Here is a 26,491-nt window from a genome sequence, read left to right on the forward strand (position 1 = left end):
CCAGTCCGCGCCTGCACCGGCCACTTTTTTCCTGGTTAGACCCCCTTTTGCCTTCAGAACTGCCTTAATCCTTAGTGGCATAGATTCAACAAGGGACAGGAAATATTCCTCAAAGATTTTGGACCATATTGACATGATAGCATCACGCAGTTACGGCAGATTTGTCCGCTGCACCTCCATGATGCGAATCTCCTGTTCCACCATCTATTGGATTGAGCTCAGGTGACTGTGGACAGGGCTGGATTAACATAACGGCTAGGTGGGGCTGAAGCCCCAGGAACCAAGGAAGAAGGGGCCCTTGATTAGCTGAAGAATTACTTTGCGCTAAGACGAGGGAAATTCGTCTTTGTATTATGCTTTCTCTCATCGATGATGTGAGGTATTCATTTTGGTTCGCTGCTGTTCAAAAACTGTGCGCCGGTGCTTTACTGGAGCTCGGAGTGGCTGTAGCCCAATCAGAATATTGAACAGCCCTGTTTTAGTTTCACATAAGGGTAATCAGATGTCTTAATTTTCCCAGGACAGTCCCTTATTTCAGCACTACCGCAAGAACTGTCGAGTCAAAGGTAAACTAACCAAGCTGGTCATAAAACAAAAAATAAAACTCAGTCTTCATGTTTGATTAAGTTTCACATGTAGTAACAAAAGCTGGGATAGACGTCATGTTGAATGGACTCATAACTGAAGAGCAGTCTCGGTAGTGCAACAGTTACAGCTGCACTTAATAAACCGGCGGGTGCCCGCACAATCCGTTCATCGCACAATATAACCGAGACAGTGCGCGAACAAATCAAATAGCCTACATAAGCAGTTATTAAAGTGTCCATTGCTGGAGAGTAGGCCTGTGTATCTCATGTAAATACACTCGGTTATGTTTTAAAACTTAAAAAAATTTTTTTTTTACTTTGCCCCTTTTATGAAAATGTCAGTAATATGGAGCAATGAAATATTAGTGATGGCTTTCATCAGAAAAATATATCTGATGCAAATAAATAAAATAAGGATACTAGCCTTCTGTAACTCAAAAGTTACAGAACTCAACTACAATATATATATATATATATATATATATATATATATATATATATATATAAATATATATATATAAATAAATATATATATATATATATATATATATATATATATATATATAAATATAAATATATATATATATAAAAAAAAAAATATATATATATATATATATATAAATATATATATATATATATATATATATATATATATATATATATATATATATATATATATATATATATATATATATATATATATATATATATATATATATATATATATATTGTGGATTTACTATAGCCTCAGGCCCGATGTGTTCTTAATCTGGCCTTGACTGTGGGGACTATTTGAGTACAGTGAACTCAAGAAACCAGTCTGTAATCATAAAGGGATGGACACAATCAGCAGCAGTACCCAGGTAGGCTGTGGCATTGGCACAATGCTCAATTGGTACTAATGGGCCCAAAGTGTGCCAAGAAAATTCTGACACTACCATTCGAATGTTACAACAGAAATCGAGACTCATCAGATCAGGCAACATTTTTCTAATCGTCCAATTTTGGTGAGTCTGTGTGAACTGTAGCCTCAGTTTCCTGTTCTTAGCAGACAGGAGTGGCACCCGGTGTGGCCTCCTGCTGCAGCCCATCCGCCTCATGCTTCGATGTGCTGTGCGTAATACCTCGGTTGTAATGAGTGGTAATTTAAGTTACTGTTGCCTTTCTATCAGCTGGAACCACTCTGGCCATTCTCCTCTGATCTCTGGCATCAACAAGGCATTTGCCCCCAGAGTACTGCTGCTCACTGGATATTTTCTCTTTTTCGGACAATTCTCTTTAAACCCTAGAGAAGGTTGTGCATGAAAATGCCAGCAGATGAGCAGTTGCTGAAATACTCAGACCAGCCCGTCTGGCACCAACAACCATGCCACGTTCAAAGTCACTTAAACCACCCACGCGAATGCAGGGAGAACATGCAAACTTCAAACAGAAACGCCAACTGACCCAGCCGAGGCTCGAACCAGTGACCTTCTTGCTGTGAGGCAACAGCACTACCTACTGTGCCGCCCCGCTGATGATACAATCTAAAAATCTTTCGAAATAAATTCGTCTTATTGCTGAATAAAATTATGATTGAAATAAATTATAATAAATACATTTAAATAAAATTTTTATTTTAAGATACAAAATCTCGCTGTTAACAAACCTTTAACTAAGACTTTTAGCTTAATTTAAGTACTAATTTGGAGCTTATTAATAGTTAGCAAGTTAGTAGTTGGGCTTAATCATTGGTTAGAATAAGGAATGTAGAATAATATTACACTTTACACGCGTTGATAAAAAAGCCCATATCTTAATAATAAGCAGGCAATACCTCAGTAGTTAATAGTGGGACTTGTTACTTTAACTTAAGTGTTACCATTAGTTTTTACTTAAAAATAATAATATCAGTTTGTATTCCACTTGTTGTTATATTGCATGGATTGTTCACTTCACACCATTGTGAATTAATTCAGGGCAGCTTTCTGAAGCAGAGGGTTAAATGCGATAATACTTTAAATAGCATTGTTTTTTTGCAAAGGCACTTGTTTCTTAGACTCCCGCTCTTAAAGTGCTGGTAGTCACTGCCAAACATCAAAGCTTTAGGATAAAAATATAATTAACTGAAGGAAAAATTAATGGATTTAAATCTTGGATAGCCTGACAGTGAGTAAATTAATATCAAATTAATTTTTTTGAGTGAATAAGGTATTCTCCTTAAAGGCTCATCTAAAAATAAATATCAAAACAAATAAATATATAAAACCAAAAGGCATTTATTTTAAAGACAGAAGAATAATCGGGCATTTATAGCAAATATAAACATCAGACCAATGGTAAACAATATTCAGTGCAATATTAAACAAAAAGACACTTCTTGTTTAATTAAAACAAGGAAAAAACATGACGGCTTGGCATACACCACTTAAACATTAGATTAAACCCATTTTTGGCACATCAATAAAAAAAAAAAAAAAAAGTGATTTTTCCCATTCCAAAATTGCTTGCTTTACAAAAGCACAGACGGCACAGAAAAAAAACAACAACTAAATATACAAAATAAAACAATAAAATATTTAAAATTATATATTTCTCATCCACCAAATTATCAACAATTTATCATCAAGGATGCTGCAATGAGGAAAGGCATTTGTTAGGTGAAATCAGAAATCTTCATGTCCTGCTGGTTCTTCGGATAAAAAGAGGGTTGGTAAGTTTTGGAGTGAGCGCAGCATGCAGTCGCTGCTTCAGGCTCAACAGCATGCCATTCTGCATCAGTGTATTGAAATTGCATTGAGAAAACGGCTACAGTATCAGTGCACGGCCTGCTTTTTAGGCTCAAGAGAAGCGGTCACCTTGAAGTTTATGCCGTCTCCAGGCAGTGGGGAAGGTATCAACGGACAGAGCCAGCAGAAGTACCAGTTCTTGCCAAGGCATTCCCTGATGTTGGCCATGGTTCCCAGGCTGTACGGCCGTCGGGTGGAGTACCACTCGCGGGTGGTCTGTCCTCTCAGCATCAGAGCCACGTGGAAAAAGAGGAAGGCAGCGACCAGCAGGAAACCCACGACACAAGTGTCAGCAATAAATGCAAAAGCAAAGGCTCGTGTAGTCACCTGTCCTGTGATTGGAGAAAAAAACTTTGTTAATGGGTTGGTGTAATGTATTTTTTATTTAATGCCATGTCAGCAACAAAGGCTATTTTCATTGCAAAAATAATTTCAATAATTAATATATCATTTAATGCAACAAACAAATGAATACATAAATAAGATTTTTAGTGGCAATGTATGATAAAAATTCTACATGTTTCTAGTGTTCCTTTGCTAAAAATGTCCTCAAGAGAGTTCCTTTCATAAAAAAGTCTTCTGGAATCATTAAAAGCAGGACAGCCCACTAGAATGTGTTTTACTGTAAAAGGAACTGTACAGTACAAACACTGAGAGGGGTCTTCTGCTAATGGGGTTGAAAAAATGTTTATGGGTATTTCTGTGATAAATTGTGAATATATGAATCTTTTTTTTTTTTTTTTTTTTTTTGAAAAATTCATTTTCCTAATTGTATTTATGGACAAATAAAAATGCCATTTATTTATTTATGCATGTAGAGTTAAAGGGATTTTTTATAACCCCTCTGTACATTTATTTTATTTTTTTCAAATATTTCTGTGATGTTAAACAGAACATTTCTCATAGTATTTCCCATTATATTTAATCTTCTGAATAGTTGTATTCCATTTAATTGCTAAAAAATAATTTAAAGTAAATACTACTAGATCCCATAATAGTTTATGAGGCTCTTTTTCAAAAGGCTACAAAACAAACCACAGGAATGCTAACATTTCTAATTTAAAATTCAATATATATAATTTATGTATTGAGTCACAAAATTAATCTAATATACTAATTTGCTGCTTAAACATTTTTTGTTCCGATTTAAGTGAAAAATACCTGTGTTGCTTAAAATTTTTAGAATGACGAACGAATTATTTAAATAATTTTATTTAAATATAAATATTATTTATAATTTTTAATATTATAGATATTTTATACTGTTATAAATGTGAAAGCAGTTTTAACTAGTGTTAATATTCATTTCATTCAATAAAGGTCTGGTAATATTACTTCTAAATTAAAAATAAATAACCATCATATAGAGCTTTTAAAAATCAAACATTGCAAGTTTACTACTTTATTTAAAAAATTAAAACGGCATCTAAATTATAAGATCATTCTTTTAGATTTAGAAGAAATATAATCTGTAGCTTACAGAATAATAATAAAAACATTTTAGCAAAAGAATTATAAATCATAAATCCAGAGAGAATTTAAGCGGTCTCTTAAAAAGGCCTGGCAGAGCACCACCAGGGATGAAACCCAGCATCTGGTGATGTCTATGCGTTCCAGACTTCAGGCTGTAATTGACTGCAAAAGATTTGCAACCAAATATTAAAAAGTGAAAGATTGATTTGTGATTATTATTCTGTCCAAGTACTTTTGGAACCTAAACAAGTGGGAGGCACATATGCAAACTGTTATAATTCCTACACCGTTCACCTGATTTGGATGTAAAAATACTTAAATTAAAGCTGACAGTTTGCAGTTAAAGCACATCTCATTTCATTTTAAATCCATTGTGTTGGTACATAGAGCCAAAAATGTTAGAATTGTGTCGATGTACAAATATTTATGGCCCTAACTATATAACTATTACAATAAACCTGCTAACTAACAACTTTACCTGTTCTGAATAGTTTTTGTTGTTGTTGTTTTTACAAATTTTTAAAGTGTCACAATGGTTGTGGGATTGTCACTCTGCCCCTCATTAAAGTAATGTAATGTGATGTGATTGCCAATGTAGCTGGATAGTTTGGTTCATGGTTGATTTAACAAAGATTTTGTTTAAATTCCCTATGGGTAAAACGAATTAGGAAAAAAAAAACACTTCTGGACATGCACTAAAGCACTCTACAGTGCCAGTACATATCCATTTCCACAACACACTCAACTCTCATTTCAAGAAATCAATGAAACTTAAGACTTTTCATGAAATTATAGAGCAGACACTCATTAGCAAACTCACCAGAGACGAGCATTATCCAGGGCACGAGTAAAAGCATGACACTGTGAAACGTCACGCCCTCCTTTAGGATGAAAATGAAGACTTCAGCGTTCATGACAACTGCATAGAGCAGCCCTGCCCACATGAAGAGCAGACAGGTCAGGAAATACCGGTAATTGTGAAAGCCGACGCACTGGCCAAAAAACACACAGTGGTGATCGCGCCGCAGTACACACACGTTACAGTCATAGCAGTGCGAGCATCGTGGAGGAGTGTGTGTCTCACAGTTGTAACAGTACCTGAAGAAAACATCAAATCACAATGGTTAATAATGAGCTTTCACCATGAACCGGAGAACACCACATAAGCTGAAAAACTGATTTTGGAATATAAATGAATGCTAAATACAGAGCAAATGCAAAATCATGCACCTGACAATGCTATGATTTGGGGCTTTTTGGCTTTTTGATTTTCCCCCCAGACAGATATAAAAAAATATCCAAAATATTTTGTGTGTTTATTTTGTTGCAAGTTATCAATTTGTTTTTGTAGATTTAAGTTACAGTGCACACTTTAATAGCTAGATTCACAAAATTAGCTTTTTTTTCTCATGCACTGAGCAAAAAATCTCTACTTCATCAACACTTATTGTGCACAGACTAAAATTAACAGTTTTAATAATTTCTATATTTCTAAGGTTTTACAAAAAGATATATTAACAGACATTTTGTCGGATTACATGCAACTTTTTAGGCTGCAAAAAAATTCATTTATTTCTGGATAAAATGTAATTAATTTCTAAATAATGATAAATCTTAATACAGTAAAAAATGATGCAAAAGACACCCAAAATATTTTGTGAGAATCTTTTGGCATCAATGTTTAAATAAATAAACTTAATTACTAGACAAGAATATTACACCTGACTTCATCCAATGTGCTAGAAATGTATGGAAAATGGCACATATTTAATGCTTTTTTAAAATTTGTAAAGAAAACATAACTAACTAACTAACTTTGAATAAAAAACTGCAACCCTTTAAGTAATCAATCAACTGGGTAATATTGGTGACAATAACTGTTTTTTATACTATTTATATGGAGTGTCTTGCTGTAAATGGACAGTTCCCCCCCAAAAAATCCATTCCCTCCCCATTTACTCACACTTAAGTGCTTATATATATTTATTTATAGAAACAGGAAACACGTCGGGCCATTGGTTTTTTTTACATCCCTCAAAACTGTCTATAGTAGGAAAAAATAATTAATTAATTAATTAATAATTAATTAATAATAAAGTTATTCAATGGATTACACAACACAGAAATTCAAACTGGTTTGGAACAAGTAAAAGATGAGTTAATGACAACAGAATTTTCTTTTTTGTGAACTATCGCTTTAACAATCAATGCAAGCAAGTTACCTCCAACCTTGACCCAAAGTATCTCCTCCAAGAAACACTCCGCGAATACTGGGGTTGGTTTTCACGAACAGCGAGGCGTTCCAGGTTATGTTTCCCAGCATGAAGTACTGGGCGAATAGATGCAGGCCAGTCCAAATAGTGGACCAGTCGGTCTTCTTCTGCTCCGGTTCAAAAGGAGCCTCGACCAGCACCAGATAACTGACCTCTGCGGTGATGGAGAACACCAACACGGCGTTCAGGACGATCGGCAGCTGACGACCGGTCGACTCCACCTTACACCAGACTCTGCTCATAAAGCTGGTCATGTTTTCAGCCTTTTATCAAACCAAACGCTTCTTGACACACAACCTGCTCAACCTGTTTTCAACCTGTAAAAAGCCACTCGGTCCACGTTTGCTCGAATCTAAACACAAAAAGGAAAGAGAGACAATTGGGGGAGACGTTAAAATCATTAAACGACACATTTTATTTCCTGAAGGCATGATAAACAGAAAGTTGCAATGAATTAACAATTGCTAATACAACATCGAAGGTTCAAGTAGTTGTCGCTGACAGAAACAACCAGTTGAAAACTAAAAAAATATCCGTAATATATTGTAAGTAAGTGATTCCGACCTGTCATTCCATTCAGTATATTGTCCCGACAGTAAATACAGAGCAAATCTTTCACAATGAACTGCTGCTGCTTCTGGCTAACAACATTCGGCACATGACAGGTCTGTGTCGCAGCTGAAACATTCCGTCTGCCGCAACGCCCCTCTAAAAGAGTTCCACGCTTGTACAAAAATCTGCCAAATTTACTTCAGTCTTTTTTTTTAAATCACATAAGGTTTTGTCAAACAAACAAACTTATAAACAAGTAATTAAATAAACAAACAAGATTTTTTTAAATATGTGACTTATAATTTATTTAACGTATTTTAACAAATATAAATATAATATAACATTATTTTAATTACATTGATTCACTGTTAAAAACTGTGAAAATAAAACAGCTGTAAAAATGTCTTAAATATGTTTATGGTCTTATTTAGTTGAGTATTATTATGATTGCTATTATTTCTGCTCTTAGTTATTATATAATAGATAAATGTCTATCCGTATGCGTATGTCATTCCGTATGCCGCAAAGATACTCAAAGTTCCACGTTGAAATAAAACAAAATTACTTCATGTTTTTTTTTATCACATAAGGTTTTTCTCATATATATATATATATATATATATATATATATATATATATATATATATATATATATATATATATATATATATATATATATATATATATATATATGATTTACATGCAAACTGTGCTATTGTGTTATATTATTTTAATTATGTTTCATGCTTTAATCTATCTATCTATCTATCTATCTATCTATCTATCTATCTATCTATCTATCTATCTATCTATCTATCTATCTATCTATCTATCTATATTATCTATATCTATACATATACATATATATATATATATATATATATATATATATATATATATATATATATATATATATATATATAATAATTTAATTGAATGTATTTAACTAATACAAAATAAACAAATACGATTGTTTTAATTACATTGATTCATTGTTAACAATACTGTTAAATGAGAAAAATCACAGCTGTGAAAATACGTCTTAAATATTTTTTATATTTTATTTTTTACATGCAAACTGTGCTATTGTGTTATATTATTTTAATTATGTTTCATGCTTTAATCTATCTATCTATCTATCTATCTATCTATCTATCTATCTATCTATCTATCTATCTATCTATCTATCTATCTATCTATCTATCTATATTATCTATATCTATACATATACATATATATATATATATATATATATATATATATATATATATATATATATATATATATATATATATATATATAATTTAATTGAATGTATTTAACTAATACAAAATAAACAAATACGATTGTTTTAATTACATTGATTCATTGTTAACAATACTGTTAAATGAGAAAAATCACAGCTGTGAAAATACGTCTTAAATATTTTTATGGTCTTTTTTGTTGAGAATTTAGTAGCCTACAGTATTATAATGATTGCTATTATTTGGTAAACAATAACGCAACAACTTTTGTAAATAAATAATATTAAAGAAAGCCATGTTGAGTTATGTGACAGGCTTCTGTAAAACTGCGTGTAGTGAATAGTCCGTAAAAGGAGTAGACAGACTTCTATGACCACTCCTTTCCTTTCTGACCTCCTTCCACAAAGAATAATCCCTAATCTCATATAATCCGCACTGTTGGTTGTAGAGAGAGCCGACTGCCATTCACTGCGAGTTTAGCATGACATCATATACAAAGAGCGAGATGGACAATTATCAAGCATACGAAAATCTACAACACAAGTGAGTGCTCGAGTCACCAGCAACTGTAAAGCCTTATATTTTATTCTGTGTGTTTCAGCCTCAGATCTAGCCTACTTCTACCTCTTCTCGAATTGAAATTACTCAAGTTTATTAAAGGATAGTTTGTTTTATGCTGTCGAGATGTTGTGATGCAAACCATGACAGGCTACTGTATATTAAATTCTCAGTGAATGCTGATTTAATAATTTTCTCATGCGCTATCACAACCAGCAGAGAGCGCTATTGTCTGTCAATATAAAGTAAAAGTTTAAATAACCAAGGAATTAAAAATGAAATCCACTTTGTTTTGTTTTATAAAATATCAAACTCGCATCTTTGATAAAAGTGACGAAAGAATGATGCGGTCACGCAAAAAACTAACGCTCTTTACCTTCTGAGGAAAGTTAGTCACACATGTTAAGATTACGATTTAGTAGACTGTGTGTGTGTGTGTGTGTGTGTGTGTGTGTGTGTGCGTGTGTGTGTGTTTAACACTATAACAATGTTTTCTGAACGTTTTGTTTAATAATTCTAGTCAGCGAAGGAGGATGCAGCTCCAGAACGATCTTCAGTCACAACAAAGAAGTCATCGCCTGTAAGAATAAAACATTCATTGACTGATATCTGCTGAATTCCTAATTTGAGAATAGAGTGTGCTATCTATTATAGGATGTTGTGATTTTTAATGTAATTGTGTTTGTATGACTTATTTGAAGTTGTAAAAAAATGATACCTGATAAAAGTTTTATACTTTGGAACCAAAGGGATAAAAATTGCCTGCTACTACTGCTACTACTGCTTACTACAAGAATCGGTAAAAAGCTTTGTAATATTGAATTTATAAAATGTACCAGTTTCTTGTTTTGTGTATTACAACTACTCATTCATTAGCTACCAGTCTCATATTTGTTATTGTTAGTCAGTTTTTTTACTTGTCTTATGTTATGTGTATATATATATATATATATATATATATATATATATATATATATATATATATATATATATATAAATATATATATATATATATATATATATATATATATATATATATATATATATATATATATATATATAACTAATCAGAAAACCAATGTTTAAAAATCTTTCAAAATTCATAATAGTAACATCTGGAATAAGAACTAGTATCTAATAAATAACTAACAGCATCTGATAAATTAGAATAAGTAGGCTATCTAATAAACAAGTAGGCTACCAGTATCATGTAATTAATAAAAACGAGTCTCTATTTAATCAGTGTTTTACAAGTATTTTAGAAAAATGAGTGTTGTGTTAGTGAATGAGTTGCTGATGTGTTTGGTTTGATTATAGTAGCAGGGCTGCCTGGCTGCAGGGCCGCTGGTTGGAGATCAGTGAGCAGGAACGCAGAGCTCATATTCATAACTAAAAACTCCTGCAGGACTTTCAGAGAGCAGAAGACACACTCAGCGACATGGTGGCCCGTACCGAAGCCATGAACATCATACGGGTCAGCAACCATATGACTTCTGCTATTTATAATGTAAAACAGCAGCACTGTGGGAATAATATGTTCTAAAATGCCTTTAGTGCAGCATTACTGTTAAAGTGTGTCTTCCTTGGAGAATTCACACATACCCTTAAAGTCAGCATCAGGCAGGCTTTTTCTATATATTTGCAGCCTAAAATGACTGGTTTTATTTGCTTCAATTCTTGTGTTTTTCAGCAAAAATATTCCCAAATCTTGAAGAGACAGGTCAGGTTTAGGAAGGTTACTTTTACTGAATGTATTTCACTGCAGATTACAAAATCACAAATGCTTTGCAGGTGTGACTGTAAGATGATTCCCTATTTAAAATGTAACTAATGTGATGAAATAAAGATGGTCATGTTTTATTATGATCAAGTTACATGCATACGGTTGTTTCCCAACCCTGGTCAGCATAAGTCACACACAATTGCAGCAAATATCAATGGTCAACAATGAAATAAATTGACTTTTTTTGTTAATTTTCTAGAAACTATTTCACTGAGTCACAAAAGTGAATTCCATCTCAATTTCCCTTTCATATGCAGCCTTTATCTAAGGGATAATCAGTTGTTCTCATAAAATAAAACCCAATAGGCGTTTTAGACTTGTTGTAAAATACAAGGGCTTAATTCGGTGAAAACAACCACCCAGGTAGCAAAGAATTCTGGCCCATATTTGGCATAAATCTGGCACAGCAGGCATTCATCCAGCACTGACATACAGCATGTGGGCCAAACATGGCCCTGGTTTGGCAGAGGTAAGACCGTCTCTAAGGCAGCACACAATACTTGGGCCAGATGTAAAATGTAGTACTTGGCCCAGATGTTAATAATTGATAAGTGAGCCATGTAAATTTGGCCTATCTTGACCAACATTCAAAATACAATTGTATTATTTTCAAATAATGAAAAAAAATCTGCCAATCAGGTCACTTCGAGAAAAAGCAAGCCAAAAGTTCTCCTGAAGCGCATTGATTCATGGGTTTATCAATTGTATTGCAGTCGTGACACACAAACATATCTGGCCCAGTTCAGGCTCAGTTATGGGTTATTAACTTGGCTGACACTTGGCCCAGATACAATCTATGTTTTGGCCTTTTCTGAATGCCAGACTTGGTCTAGTCATGTACCGTAATTCACTGCAGGCCAAGCAAAAGCTGATTGTGTGGGCCAGAGCTGGGCCAGAGATATTTTGCTATGTGGGCACCTAAATTTATGTTATCCTGCTTATTATATACTATTTATGTCCTGCCTGTCAAAAATTAAACCATTAGACACAAAATGTTGGTAGCAGCCTCTTCATTAAAATTACCTCTTTCATTAAAAGCAAAGCTGACAAACAAAATTGTCTGAATGCTGCCTACACCACACTAATTATTCTGTCACAAAATGGCACCAAACAGTTTAGAACAGTGGAGTCAAATATAAGCATATAAATATGGATATGAATGCATTCAACAATGGTCAAGATGATTCAAGCCTGTGTTAGTTTCAGCTGTTGTTATCTGGGAATAATATATCTTGGAATGTCACGGCTGACCAACCAGAATCAAGTATTCCAGAGAGCCATCTAATAAGCATAAATAAGGTATAAAGAAATGCATTTAACAGCACTATCCTTTGACAAGCTTTTACAACACTGAAGGTACAGTTTTGCACTTTGTTTTGAAAGTATGCCCTGTGTTAATTATGACACATAAAAATGTATTAAAATTTGCCTTTACATGCACATGATTATTTTACTGCTGTTAAACTAACCTACATTTGCTCTTCAAAAGGTTCAGTATGAACAGTACCTGGAAGAGAACTTCCCACGATGGCAGCAAAGACTGAAAGACATAAGAGTTTCTGAAAAGTCAAAGGTGAAAGTGATGTCTTATAAAAGGTGTTGTGACTAAGAATAAAATAAAACATTAAAGGTTTACTGATTGTCTGAAAAGGTTACTGAAGAATGAGTGGAAAACAGTAAACATGCATTCATAGGCAAGGCAAGGCAAGGCAAGGCAAGGCAAGGCAAGTTTATTTATATAGCACATTTCATACACAATGGCAATTCAAAGTGCTTTACATAAACAAGAATAAAAGAAACAAGTAAAATAAAAGTGAAAAAAACAAATAATAAAAATGCATAAAAACAAAACATAAAAACAGGTAAAATGTGATATGAAAGAATGAAGAAGAAGAGAAAAACATGATAGTGCAATCTGTCGGACGCAGCACAGTGCTCATTCAGTAAAGGCACAGCTAAACAGATGTGTTTTCAGTCTTGATTTGAATGTGCCTAATGTTGGAGCACATCTGATCATTTCTGGAAGCTGATTCCAGCAGCGAGGGGCATAGTGGCTAAAAGCCGATTCACCCTGCTTTGACTGAACTCTTGGAACTTCTAGTTTATATGATCCTAAAGATCTGAGTGATCTGTTAGGTTTGTATTCAGTGAGCATATCTGTAATGTATTTAGGTCCTAGGCCATTTAGTGATTTATAGACCAGTAATAATACTTTAAAATCTATTCTGAATGTAACTGGCAGCCAGTGTAAAGACCTGAGGACAGGTGTGATGTGCTCTGATTTTCTGGTTCTGGTTAGAATTCTGGCTGCAGCGTTCTGGATGAGCTGCAACTGTCTGACTGTCTTTTTAGGAAGACCAGTGAGGAGTCCATTACAGTAATCCACCCTGCTGCTGATAAAAGCATGAACAAGTTTTTCTAAATCTTCACTAGAAACAAAGCATCTGATTCTTGCTATGTTTTTGAGATGATAGTATGCTGATTTACTGACTGCTTTGACATGACTGTTGAAACTCAGATCTGACTCCAGAGTCACACCAAGATTCTTGACCTTATTTTTTGTCGTTTGACCTTTAGTGCCAAGGTACGCATTTACCTTGAGAACCTCATCTTTGTTTCCAAACACAATAATTTCAGTTTTCTCTTTGTTTAACTGAAGAAAGTTTTGGCACATCCAATTGCTCATTTCATCAATGCATTGGCAGAGGGTGTCAATGGGGCTGTAGTCATTAGGCTGTAAGGCTAGGTAGATCTGAGTGTCATCAGCATAGCTGTGGTAGGAGATTTGGTTCTTTCTCATTATTTGGCTTAGAGGGAGCATGTAAAGGTTGAACAGGAGAGGTGCCAGAATCGAGCCTTGTGGGACTCCACACGTCATGGGTGTCCACCTCGACCTATGGTCACCTATACTGACATGGTAACCTCTACCTTCTAGGTAAGATCTAAACCATTTGAGGACCGTGCCAGACAGCCCAACCCAGTTTTCCAGCCTATCCAAAAGTATGCTGTGATCGACAGTGTCAAATGCAGCACTGAGATCCAACAATACCAGCACTGTTATTTTACCTGAATCTGTATTTAGGCGTATATCATTGATTATCTTTATAAGAGCGCTCTCTGTACTGTGATGTGCTCTGAACCCCGATTGAAAATTGTCTAAACACCCCCTGAAGTTTAAGAACTTGTTAACCTGGTTAAAAACAACTTTTTCAATGATTTTGCCAATGAAAGGGAGATTTGAGATTGGCCTGTAATTGCTCAATAGGGTGTTATCCAGGTTGCTCTTCTTCAAGAGGGGTTTAACAACTGCAGTTTTAAGTGAGGTTGGAAAAATCCCTGATAGAAGTGAAGCATTTACCACTTTTAGAAGATCCATTTCTAAACAGGTAAACACCGTTTTGAAGAATGATGTGGGGAGCGTGTCAAGACTGCAGGTTGATGTTTTCATAACTTGCACAGTCTCTTCTAAGATTTCACCGTTAATTGCCATGAAATCAGACATAATGTCTGATTTCTTAAGTTGTGGTTGAGCTTTTTTGATATCGACACAACTTGACTGATTGGATGAGCTTATTGCCTTTCTGATATTATTGATCTTATCAGTGAAGAAATGAGCAAACTCATTACATTTGCTTTCAGAGAGGAGCTCACTTGGAATCTGACTGGGGGGGTTTGTGAGTCTCTCTATCGTTGCAAAGAGTGTACGAGCATTATTTAAGTTGCTGTTTATAAGGCTTGAAAAGAAAGTCTGTCTAGCAGTGTTTAGTTCCATATTAAAGGCATGAAGACTGTCTTTATAGATGTTATAATGGACTACTAGTTTCGTCTTTCTCCACATACGCTCAGCTTTTCTGCACTGTCTTTTCATCATTTGTACTTTCGGTGACCTTGTCCAAGATCCCTTTTGCCTGCCAGTCATCTTCTTGACTTTAACAGGAGCGATGTCATTTATGACATTCTCAATTTTAGAATTGAACAAATCAAGGAGAGAATCAACAGAATCTGCAGATATACTTGGTGCTTGCGATATGGCTTTCATAAACTGCTCACTGGTGTTCTCATTTATGCATCTCTTTCTGACAGAGACAGATCTGTCTTTAATAGCTGGAGTGATCAATATATCAAAAAAGATACAGAAATGATCAGATAGTGCCACATCCTTAACAACAGTCGATGAAATGTGTAAACCCTTAGTTATAAGTAGATCAAGAGTGTGTCCACGATTGTGTGTGGGTCCTTGAACATGCTGAGTCAGATCAAAAGTGTTAAAAACAGTCATCAGTTCTTTTACAGCATTGATTTCTGGATTATCAATGTGAATATTAAAATCCCCAGCAATACTAAAATAATCAAATTCAGAGGTTACTATTGATAACAGCTCTGTAAAATCCTCAATAAAAGCTGGAGAATATTTTGGAGGTCTGTAGATAATGATCAGTAAGATGCGTGGAGACCCTTTTAGTGCTATACTCAGATATTCAAAAGACAGATAGTCACCAAATGACACTTGTTTACATTCATACACATCTTTAAACAGGGCAGCGATGCCTCCACCTCTCCTATTAACTCTGCAAACACTCAAAAAGTCAAAGTTTAAAGGAGCTGCTTCATTCAGAACTGCTGCGCTACAACTGTCATCTAGCCAAGTTTCAGTTAAAAGCATAAAATCAAGGCTATTTGTGTTGATAAAATCATTGACTAAAAGAGACTTATTGTTGAGTGATCTGATGTTTAAAAGCGCTAACTTAACAGTTTTAGCTGTTTTTTCTATAGTAGTCTCAGATCTACATTTAATAGACACCAGATTTGAATGATTTGCTAAACGGCCTGATGAAGTCTTTGGTTTTCTGTCACTTAACACAACACATATCTGCTTAGAGAAAGCTACAGACACACTGGGTTCCTGCTTGTTCTGAAAACATTTGATAAAGACACTGTTATCTAAGCAGGCCCCCGACACACATCAGTGACAGCTCTTGTGTTCACCAGCTGAAGATGGGGCGTTGTTGTTTGGGCCCTGGCGGTGTGATCGGAGGGCTCTTCCAGGTGGGCTCATAGGTGGTTGTGGAGCAGGCCGCTTTTTGGTTGGTAACTGGGGGCTTGCGGCAATGGAGTGTGAAAGTTTAGTTCCAGCATACACCAGTTCCTCCATCTTTTTTGAAAAACCCAAGAGTGGTGAACATTGTGACAATGAGAACGTGTCCGGTGACAGAGGCTGTGCATCTGGAGATTCTGTCTGCAGAAATATGTTTTCCTGAGGATCATTTTTGAGTGACGAGACTTGATGCTGTTCTGATGAGTCACAGTCTGCCTGTGTTGAGCAGAGGGCAACTGATAGTGTCTCTATCAACATTGGGTGTTTTGGCTGCGTGGCATTATCACTGTCCTTGGGTGATTCGTCAGCCACAAGTCCACTCAGGAGCTGATTTGAAGTCCTGTGGTCATCCGGACATTTGCTAGGTGTGTGTTTGCAGTTCAGTTCAGTGGCATACACAGCTGATGGATGATTGAGGGAGAAAAAAATATTGTCCTTTAGCACCTTTGCACCAAGTTTGTTTGGATGAAGGCCGTCTGATGTAAACAGCTGTCTTTGGTTCCAGAAGAGATTGAAGTTGTCGATGAAATTCAGTCCTTTCTTGTTACATGTTTTCTGTAGCCATACATTTAGACCAAGAAGCCGTGAAAACATATTTGTCCCTCTTGCAGGGAGTGGTCCACTTATGAACGCCTGAACCTTCAATCTTTCAGCTGTTTCCAAGAGCTCACAGAAATCTTTCTTGAGCAGTTCTGACTGTTCTTTCCGAATATCATTCTTCCCCACATGGATGATAATCCGTTTTGCCGTCTTGTGCTTTTTCAGAATTTCCTCAAGCTCTTTGTTTACATCAGAAACTGTTGCATGAGGAAAGCAGTATGTCATTGTAGATCTGCTCCTGAAATTCTTGATTATTGAATCTCCTACGACTAGTGTTCTTATCTCAGGTGCGATCGGAGCAGAATGCCGCTGTCTAGTCGGCCTTGAGCCTCTGTTCCATGCAGAATTAGTTGCTGAATCATGCAATCTCTGTCTGACTACATTTGGGGATTCTTCACCCATATTACTCAAAACTTCATATCTGTTCTGAAGCTGTATTTGAGTCTGAGCTGTATTTGGGGTAGAAGATGCTAATGCGGCAGCGTATGATCTGACCCCACGAGTACCCTTTGGTCTCGCACCTTGTTTATGCCAATGCTCATTTTCAAAAGTTCTTTTCTGTTTTTCTGTGCTCAAAACAGTAGCAGGAACAGATTTATGGGACTCACCGGCTGTGTGCTGAGAGAATCCACAATGAAGCTGAAGTTCTGGTCGGATCGCAAGCAACTTCGTTTCAAGAACTGCAATCTTTTGTAGAAGTTTGTGGCAGTTTGTACAGCAGTGAGAATCTGAATTAATCCGATCCAGAGGCATTTTCACAGCCGTGTCTTCCCGTCTCCGGAATGTAAGCAGCTGATAGCTGGTAGCGGGAGGATTGTTTAGACGGTAATTCCTTTCTTGTTAGTAAAGCTATATTCCAGAAAGTTTGTAGAATCGATGCTGATCTTCAAGCCGTGTTGTTTGAGCACTGTGCTGATAGGCTCAAGTTAAAATTAGGGTATAAGATATAAAAGCAAGAGTGCGAAGAGCGGAGCAGTGGGCAAAGACGTCCGAACAGTAGCAAAGCAGGAAGTTTCCTCATAGAGATGTCTGTTTTTATCCAGCGGGTACAACAGCATTTAAAGAACCATATTCAACACATGGAGCAGGATAGAGGCCAAGCAATGTCCTTCAACTCTCCAGATCCATCACAAACTTCCCACACTGTGGCAAACAGTCTTCAGGCACCCAAAGGTAAAAGCAATTTCTGTTATAATGTCATCTGAGGAAAATGTGTTTAAAAGACTTTGTTTCTATAGATATCAAGCCAAAAGCTGAAAGATGCAACCAAAATGCCCACCATCCATACCTTCCGCCTACATGGTTAACTGGCTCCCAGCCTTTTATATCCGGACTCCCTCATAACAATTTTCCAAAGGATTACAAAAACCTCCAGAACATTCAAGCCTTGAATCATCCCTACTATCCTGTACCTGGTGATTCTCTCCATCAGTCAGATCCTCCAGTCCAGCAGAAGACACCATTAGTGGAGCATCTGTGGCAAAGACTGCAGCCTACAGCTCACTTCACTCCTGCTGCTGCCTCCTGGCCACCACTACCAGTGGTCAACCCCATGATGGAAGTACCAGGCTCCAGTCAGAAAAGAGTCCAGCGCAATGAGAACTACCAGGAAAATGTGGGAGAAGAAACAATAGATCCAAATGAGGAGAACCATTTGAGAGTAAAACACAGAAGAAATGGAAAAGAGAGTGATCGAACTTCTGAGCTGGATTGTAAACCAGGTTAGTTGTTTTGAAAAATGTTACGTCGTCAGTCAAATGTAAATTAACTATTCTTTTATATGGATGCGCCATCCACAAAATTCTTGACTTGCATAATGAGGGTGCACTGTAAAAAGATATTGGTTGACTCTACTTAAACTCATTGCTTTCAAATTATTAAGTAAATGAACAGTCAAAGAGACACGGTGGCTCAGTGGTTAGCACTGTTGCCTCACAGCAAGAAGGTCGCTGGTTGGAGTCCTGGCTGGGTCATTTGGCAATTCTGTGTGGAGTTTGCATGTTCTCCGCGTGTTGGCGTGGGTTTCCTTCAGGTGCTCTGGTTTCCTCCACATTCCAAAGACATGCACTAAAGCTGAATTGAATAAACTAAATTGTCCGCAGTGTATGTGTGTGAATGAGAGTGTATGGGTGTTTCACAGTGATAAATTGCAGCTGGAAGGGCATCTGCTGCGTAAAAAATATGCTAGATAAGTTGGTGGTTCTTTCCAATGTGGCGACCCCTGATTAAAAAAGGGACTAAGCCGAAAAGAAAATGAATGAATGAATGAATGAATGGATGAGTGTCTGTGCTTGTGAATGAGTGTGTATGGGTGTTACCCAGTACTGGGTTTTAGCTGGAAGGGCATTCGCTGCATAAAAACATACTCCAGGGAAGTTGGTGGTTCATTCCGCTGTGGTGACCCCTAATGAATAAAGGGATGAATAAAAAAATCTTACTTCTAAGTCGAAGAAAAATGAATGAATGAATGAATGAACAGTCAACTTGTCCAAGTTACAATGCATTCACTCACATTTTAAAGAAAGGTCACTTTTAAGACAACAGATTTACTCAGGTGGCTAAGTGGTTAGCATGTTTGCGTTGCAGCAAGAAGGTCACTGGTTCAAGTCCCATTGTAAAACAATTGCCAAAGAAACTGGTGATTCATTCGGCTGTGGCGACCCCTGATAAAGCAGGGAAGAAGCCATAGAAAAGTGAATGAGTGACCTACTGCTGTATGATTAGAAGGAAAAACAAAAAATGCTGCTAGAATTTGATTAACAAAAGTGAAAGTTCTGGCATATACTATGTTTGTTGAAGATTTATATTATTTCACAATGTCTAACTAAGCAAATTAACCAAAGTGACATGTTGTGAGAAGGTTGTGTTGTTTGTACTAGTCAACACTAGTAATATATGGATTAACCAGGGTTGGAAAGAGGACTGAAAAATCATACTCAAGTAAAATTACCATTACTTGCCTAAAATGTAGTGCAAGTAGAGTAAAAGTCTTTGTTATAAATATTATTTAAAATATGAGTAAAAAATTGACCTTTTAAAAGTACTCAAGTGCAGTGAATATTACGCTGCTAAAAGCTGATGCATTTGCATGCAATTTGTGGATGTGTGTAAACGTAACATTCTGTAGTGCATTTAGTTATTGCCAAGCAGACACACAATGTAATTAGATATTAATATTAGGTTAGACTTAGGTTGTGGGGTCAGGTGGAACATATAGCCAATGTCTAAGGACAACGTGATATTGACGTCCAATAACAATGTCATAAGACACTGATATTTGGTTGATTTTAGGTTGTTAGAAAGTGACCAAAATCTAAAGTCGAGCCAACATCTTAAATGTCTAATATACGTCATATTGGTAACATCCACACAACGTAAAGCTGTACAGTAATATCATTTATTGAAATTTTGTTAATTTCAGGTTGGAGTTCTGCCATAAACCCAATTTTCATTTCACCAAATTTTTCAATTTCATTTGGGTTTACAAAATGCAACATCCCCACGACGTTGTGGTACAATCAATGTTAATCTGACATCATCTTGTGCCTGCTGGGTGTTTAAGGCCATTTCGGTCATCATACAGTTAACATCTATCATTTTCCCATCAGTCACATGCATCTAAACAGTCTCTGGGCCATTGCGTGTAAAGATTTCTTGGACACTTTTAAGGCTTCCAAACAGTTTTCTGCAATTTTTAATCACCCATGTCTTGAGGTAGTTCATTATGAGGTGATTTACCTTTTATGTGTGATTTGATTGGACAGGAATCACAGGACTGATTTTTTCTAATCCCCAAAAGATAAAAATAAAGTAGTGACTGCAGGTTGAAGGAAAATAGTGGAGTAAAAGTACCGATACAGCACTAAAATTGTACTCAAGGGAAAATCAAAATACACAATTTTAAAACTACTTAATAAATTACAATTCCTGAGAAAAACTACTCAATTACAGTAATATGAGTATTTGTAATTAGTTACTTTACACCACTGGGATTAACCCTACAGTTGGGTTAAAATTTGTATTAAAAAAATTAACCCAACAGTTGGGCTGGTCCATATTTTCTATAACCATGGGTTGAAACAGCTCCATGTATTCCACCATGCTTGATAACTAATGTCTGCTCTAATGCTCATTTGTCATTCACAATTAATTACATACATGCTGTCTGTGTGTATTTTACCTTCCTAAAGTGCGTCTATCAGTCGACTGTGGAGGAAGTAGTGAAGGCAGCGCTGGATCCTCTGAAAATACTATTTCTGAGATGCAAAAACAGAGAAAGACCAAAAGAAATGGGACCAAATCACAAGCAAATGGAAACAAATCTGAAGGGTAACATAAATGACAGAATGTAAATGACATTTTATGAGTTTTTTTATGAGACTAAAAACAAATCAAATCCATTTGCAACACCCTCTACATGACTTTAATTTTTTAGCAATATAAATGTAAATAAACAAATTAAAATGACTATAAGAATTTGACTTGAAGGAGATTTAGCAGGCTTATTCTGTTATAGGGACTGATAATATTGTTTTTAAATTTAAACTAAAAGAAAAACACCTTTTCCAGAAAAAAATACAATGGAAAATATTCAGAAAATGTATTTGCTCTGTTAAAAAATTACTTTTGAAAATGATTGATAAATAATTTTAATTTCACAGGAGGACTAATAATTGAATCTACATGTGAAACAGGACTTTGCTAGCTATTTAACTGTTTTGGCATAAAATCTGTACCCATGTTTCTCAGGCTAATTGATTTTTGGCCCTTAATATAAATGTCTGGGAACCTCTGTTTTACATAGACCCAGAAAAAGACACCTTTCCAAAAGGTAAACTTCTGTAACGTACTTACCCTTAAGCTGAGGATATTAGTAACTTAAAGGTACATTTAGTTAGCATAGCAATACTTAAGTGTTACCTTTTAGTAAATGCTCTGCCTTTGTACTCTTTTTTAACACATTTAGAAATGTGGTTAAAAGATTTCTTTCTTATTCTAACCTCCTTCAACAATGATCTGTTTTAGCTCTTCCACTATATCTGAAGATGCTCCAGACAGCCACTCAGACACAAAGACACAAAAACCACATAAGAAGCACAGCAGCCAAGAATCTATAATCAGAAAGAAGAGTATCAGTGCAGCGAGTCAAGATGAAGATGACCAGGATGAAAACATAAGCCAAGAAGCACCTCAGTGTCACATCAGGCCAGAAAAGAAAGAAGAACCCCAAGGACAGAACATTAGAGAGGAAGATGATTCTGATGAAGGAGAAGATGACAGTTGTGATATCATTGTTGCAATGGAGAAAGTAAGATTTAGGAACATTGATGAAGAGGACGAGGGAAGCACAGATGAAGAAGTGATGGGAAAGAGACATGAGATTGAAGCCGGTGGTAAGGAAAAGCCAGAAATGGAAGATGAAGAAGATGGAAGTGAAGGAGAGGAAGCAAGAGTAGATGATGATGAAGTGATGGGAAACAGAGGTGGGACTGAAGCCAGTGATAACGAAGAGCCTGAAGGAGGTGAAGATGAAGGACAGACAACAGAGGAAGAGGGGAGAGAGAATAGCTTTCAGGGTAAAAGCAAAGAAGGAAACATTGAAGGAAGTGGAGAGGATGACAATCAAGTTAATACTTCTGAGAGAGACATTCACAACAGGTATCAAATGCATGCAAGTTACACATCTTGATCACTTCTTGTTCTGTTTAATATGAATCTTCTACTCTCTGGACTAACACTGGGCTTCTGTGTAGTCTTGAGGAGCTCTATTCTGATGAGACTGAAGAAGGTGGGGTGAACAATCAAGATGTAGATGATGAAGATGATGATGAGGTTGTGGTTGAGAAAGCTCATCCGTGGTCAAGAGATCCTTTAGTCGATCGCATTAAAAGCTCAGATGATGATGATGACATTGAAGGTCTTCTCAACCCTGTCAACTCTCAAACACAGAAGTGAGTTTTGCAATGTTTCGAGCTTTGGGACTTCTGTATTGTGTGGTATTTAGGTCTTCCTCATCACAACTCTAACCTTTATTCATTCCCATAGGAAGGAGGATGTGACGGAACAATCAAATGGTATGTTTACGTTTAAATAAGTTTATTTGGAATGATATCATGCTAACTATTAGTGAATTTGGGTAAACTACTTTCCACTTCCATGTTATAGTCTTATTGTCAAAAGTTCTGTGAATGTGTTTAACATTTTATTTGACCATGTAGTTTTTTATTTATTTAGTACATGTCATTATAATAATGATTATAACTAGAACAAGAGTAAAAAGTTGATTTAATAATAAACAAATCGGTTCAATTTCAGGGGAACAGGGACTATTTTATGTATTGGCAGGCTAATTTGCCAATAAAATGTTTTCATTTTTAGCAGCATTTGTGAAATGTTCCCTTTTAGGCTCTCTTTAAGTTTTTACAAAGTAAATAGCACTCTGGAAAGTTTAGTTTTGTTTAGCATTCTGGAAATGTTAGTTTTGGTTACCAAAAAACAACTTACAGAGAAAATTACTAGAACATTCCTCTTTGGTTCACAAAAACAATTCTGTGTTTGCTGGAGATAATATTTAATTAATTAGCAGACACTTAATCCAGTAACTCGTTTCTCTCTCCAGCATAAACTGCATTGCTTTTGGGAACCCAGTATGAACGTTTTAGGAATGTTCTTTGTAGTTTTTTTTTTTTTAACTACAACTAACCAGGGGTGCATTTCCGAAAACCATCATTAGCCAACTAAGTTTGCAAGTTCCATCATTACAAACATAGTTCGCTGATTTGACGTTTCCCAAATCCATCGTTCCAATGAACATTCGCAAACTTGTACGTTTGCAACTACATCTCTAGAGCTGTAGTTAGAAGCTTAGTTCCTGGTTGTGCCCTATTCCTTTAGAACGTTCCAACATTTAAACTTGGAAAAAAAAGCATTAGTCATCTCTCTTTAGGTGTAACTAGCTTTGAAAGTATTTTTCACAGTTCAGTTTTAGCAATCTTTATATTGACCTTTCGTTCTCTCTGCAGTGTAATTTGAAAACATTTAAGCGATCTTGAAGGCAGCTAAGCCTTTTGACGAAAGCTATGGGAGACTTATTTAAAAGCGTTCAATAATGGTTTTAATTTATAGGTTATTTACTAAGAACTGTGTCTGTACTGTAGTTCTATATGATGTATGATTATTATAATTAAGTAGAACTTTTATTTATTTATTAATAAATAGCCTACTGTAAATTACAACCATTAATGATTTATATGATTCATTTTCTTTTCGGCTAAGTCCCTTTATTAATCTGGGGTTGCCAACTTATCCAGCATATGTTTTATGCAGTGCATGCCCTTCCAGCTGCAACCCATCACTAGGAAGCATCCATACACACTCAATCACACACATACACTGTATACTACATTTTTTTGAACTTGTGGGGGAAACCAGAGCACCGAGAGGAAACCAACGCAAACATGGAGAGAACATGCAAACTCCACACAGAAAACCCAACTGATCCAGTCGAGGCTCAATTTTTTTTTAAAGGCTTAACTAGGTTAATTGTGAAACTAAATTCTTCAGAGGGCTAATGATATTGACTTTTTTTAATTGTAATTTTTTTTAAATAATTTTTTTTATGAAAAAATAAATAAGCTTAATTCCAGATAACCTAAAGTCAAAAAGACTTTCTCCATAAAAAATATAACAGGAAATAATGTGAAAATATCTTCTGTGCTACGATAAAAAACTATTTCAGAGGAGGGCTAATAATTTTGTTTTCAACTGTGCTTTCTTTGTTCTTCAAAAAAAGCAAAAGAAAAACTTAATGAAATGTGGTTAGTGACACGTCATCATTTGCATTTAATTTAATACTTGATTTATTTTTACCCAGATGAACCCTCTGGTTCAGAGGAGGAATCTCTCCCACAAAAGAATCCCGCAGCCACAAAAGATCCAGTGCAGTCTGATGATGATGATGATGATGAGTTTGACCACTTTTATGATTAAACAACAAACCAGAACATAAAGGTGGGCAATAATGCGAAGAGAAAAATGATACTGGACGAATATGTGGAACAGAAGCTGCAATAAGTAAAAATAAGAAAGGTGCACACCCTAAACAGCAGCCTCAGAGAGGCCGGAGAGCCACAAGGCTGAGCGATGAATAGAGGAATCAGATTACAAAGGGATGAAAGAGGAAGAAAGGGATAAATAGATGCTGGGTGTCCCTCATCTTTTTTTGTTATTTGCTGCTAGCTTATCTGACTGTCCTGAAAGAACCACACCACTGTCACTCTGCAAACACAGGTGGAGCCGGCGATGAAGAGAGAATAATAGAGGAGCTGAATGGTGGATGACGTTAAATGAATGAACCCAATTTATAGATTTCATTTTAAGGCCAGACACTGCCGGCAACTGCACTGTTATTTCATGCACCTGTCAATTTAGAGATTTAGTGTGTGTTTTGGGCTGTTTGTAAAGTGTTTTTTCTATGTCTAATGCAAAGAAAACATACAAATTGCACTTTTAAGTGTTTCTTTTGTTGTACTTTATCAATTTGTATCTATAGATTTCAATTACGATATGTAATTTTAGTTACGGTAAGGTAAATTTTTTAAAATGCACTTTTCCTTTAGTGCTGAGGCACACATTTCCATTTTAGCACCACAATTAATTCTTGTATCTATATTATGAAGAGATCACTTTTAATTAGGGATAATTTCATACTTAACATGTCTGATTATATACATTTATAATACATTTTATTCTACAAAATATACTTTTTTTTTTACCAAATTTTTTTAAAATCAAAAGACCCACCCCTCACTGACAAAAGCCCATAATTTGTCCCATACATGAGGTCATTTGTCCTATTTTGACTGCTATGCCATCATAAATTGTGAACATAACCAATCAAAAAGGCTTTAAGACCAAGCGAAATCCTCTGTCAGCTGTCCCTTCTGTGTGACTTCTGCTGATCAGTTTTGGCCAGTGCCAACAAATATTTTTTAGTCCAACATCCAGCTGTGCAAGAAAACATACAGTCTTACATAAGTGATGTAATCTTTCGCTACTGTATTTTTAAATAGACAACATTTAAAAAGTACCTTTTATTCTAAATCTTGGACCTTACTCTTGAAACAAAACAAAAAAAAAATTACCAATAAAAAGGTGTGAAGCACCAAAAGCGGACCACATTAAAAATGACTTTGAATGCTATTTTAGCTATTGTTGTAATCCATGAATTTTCAAAAATACTTTTTTACAGAGAGGCTAGAAAATTGTGAAGCTCTACATTATTATTATTATTATTATTATTATTATATTGTTTTAATATTTTTTTCTGAAATGGCCAAATTCTGACTGAGGAAGGCTGAATGTGCTGGGCAGTTTGTTATTTGCCTAATAAATGACAATAGGCTCCAATTTTTAAAGTAAAACTTTAACAGATTCCTATTTTTTTCTAATTATATATAATATAATAAATTAGAATTTTCAAAATAAGTATTTTTTTCATATTTCTTTATTCTAAATCTTTATGAAATATTTTGGTACATCAAAAAGTGTGGTTATGAT

The 26,491-nt window shown here is 35.5% G+C and overlaps 3 protein-coding genes across 8 annotated transcripts in view; 1 reads left to right on the forward strand and 2 right to left on the reverse strand.

The window, feature by feature from the left end:
- Positions 1-259, reverse strand: part of slc24a6a (solute carrier family 24 member 6a) — a 39,443-nt gene extending 39,184 nt beyond the window's left edge. Inside the window, exon 1 of the mRNA XM_073922066.1 lies at positions 18-259. Within this exon, the coding sequence (XP_073778167.1) occupies positions 18-135 (118 nt within the window). The 5' untranslated portion in view covers positions 136-259. The remainder of the gene's footprint in view (positions 1-17) is intronic.
- Positions 260-2,827: 2,568 nt separating this feature from the next.
- Positions 2,828-7,750, reverse strand: zdhhc24 (zDHHC palmitoyltransferase 24). Its single transcript, NM_001002324.1, is given in 4 exon segments — positions 2,828-3,687; positions 5,649-5,926; positions 7,051-7,453; positions 7,666-7,750. Coding segments are annotated over 3 exon segments (888 nt in total). The 5' UTR covers positions 7,356-7,453; positions 7,666-7,750; the 3' UTR covers positions 2,828-3,382.
- Positions 7,751-9,020: 1,270 nt separating this feature from the next.
- LOC101882840 (uncharacterized) lies at positions 9,021-25,438 on the forward strand. Of its 6 annotated transcripts, none has more exons than XM_021481223.3 (11): positions 9,021-9,440; positions 9,976-10,035; positions 10,773-10,929; positions 12,728-12,811; positions 17,977-18,106; positions 18,172-18,654; positions 21,124-21,262; positions 21,959-22,591; positions 22,687-22,884; positions 22,979-23,007; positions 24,807-25,438. In XM_021481223.3, the coding sequence occupies exons 3-11, from the start codon at positions 10,894-10,896 to the stop codon at positions 24,920-24,922; spliced, it is 1,848 nt and encodes a 615-aa protein (XP_021336898.2). In that variant the 5' UTR covers positions 9,021-9,440; positions 9,976-10,035; positions 10,773-10,893; the 3' UTR covers positions 24,923-25,438. The 6 variants fall into 6 exon arrangements, with proteins under 6 accessions (XP_021336898.2, XP_073778172.1, XP_073778175.1 ...); XM_073922071.1 differs by having other exon boundaries at positions 9,160-9,440; positions 12,734-12,811; XM_073922075.1 differs by having other exon boundaries at positions 9,167-9,440; positions 21,124-21,281.
- Positions 25,439-26,491: the final 1,053 nt, after the last annotated feature.

This window comes from Danio rerio, chromosome 14, assembly GCF_049306965.1.
Source record: "Danio rerio strain Tuebingen ecotype United States chromosome 14, GRCz12tu, whole genome shotgun sequence".
Taxonomy (NCBI): domain Eukaryota; kingdom Metazoa; phylum Chordata; class Actinopteri; order Cypriniformes; family Danionidae; genus Danio; species Danio rerio.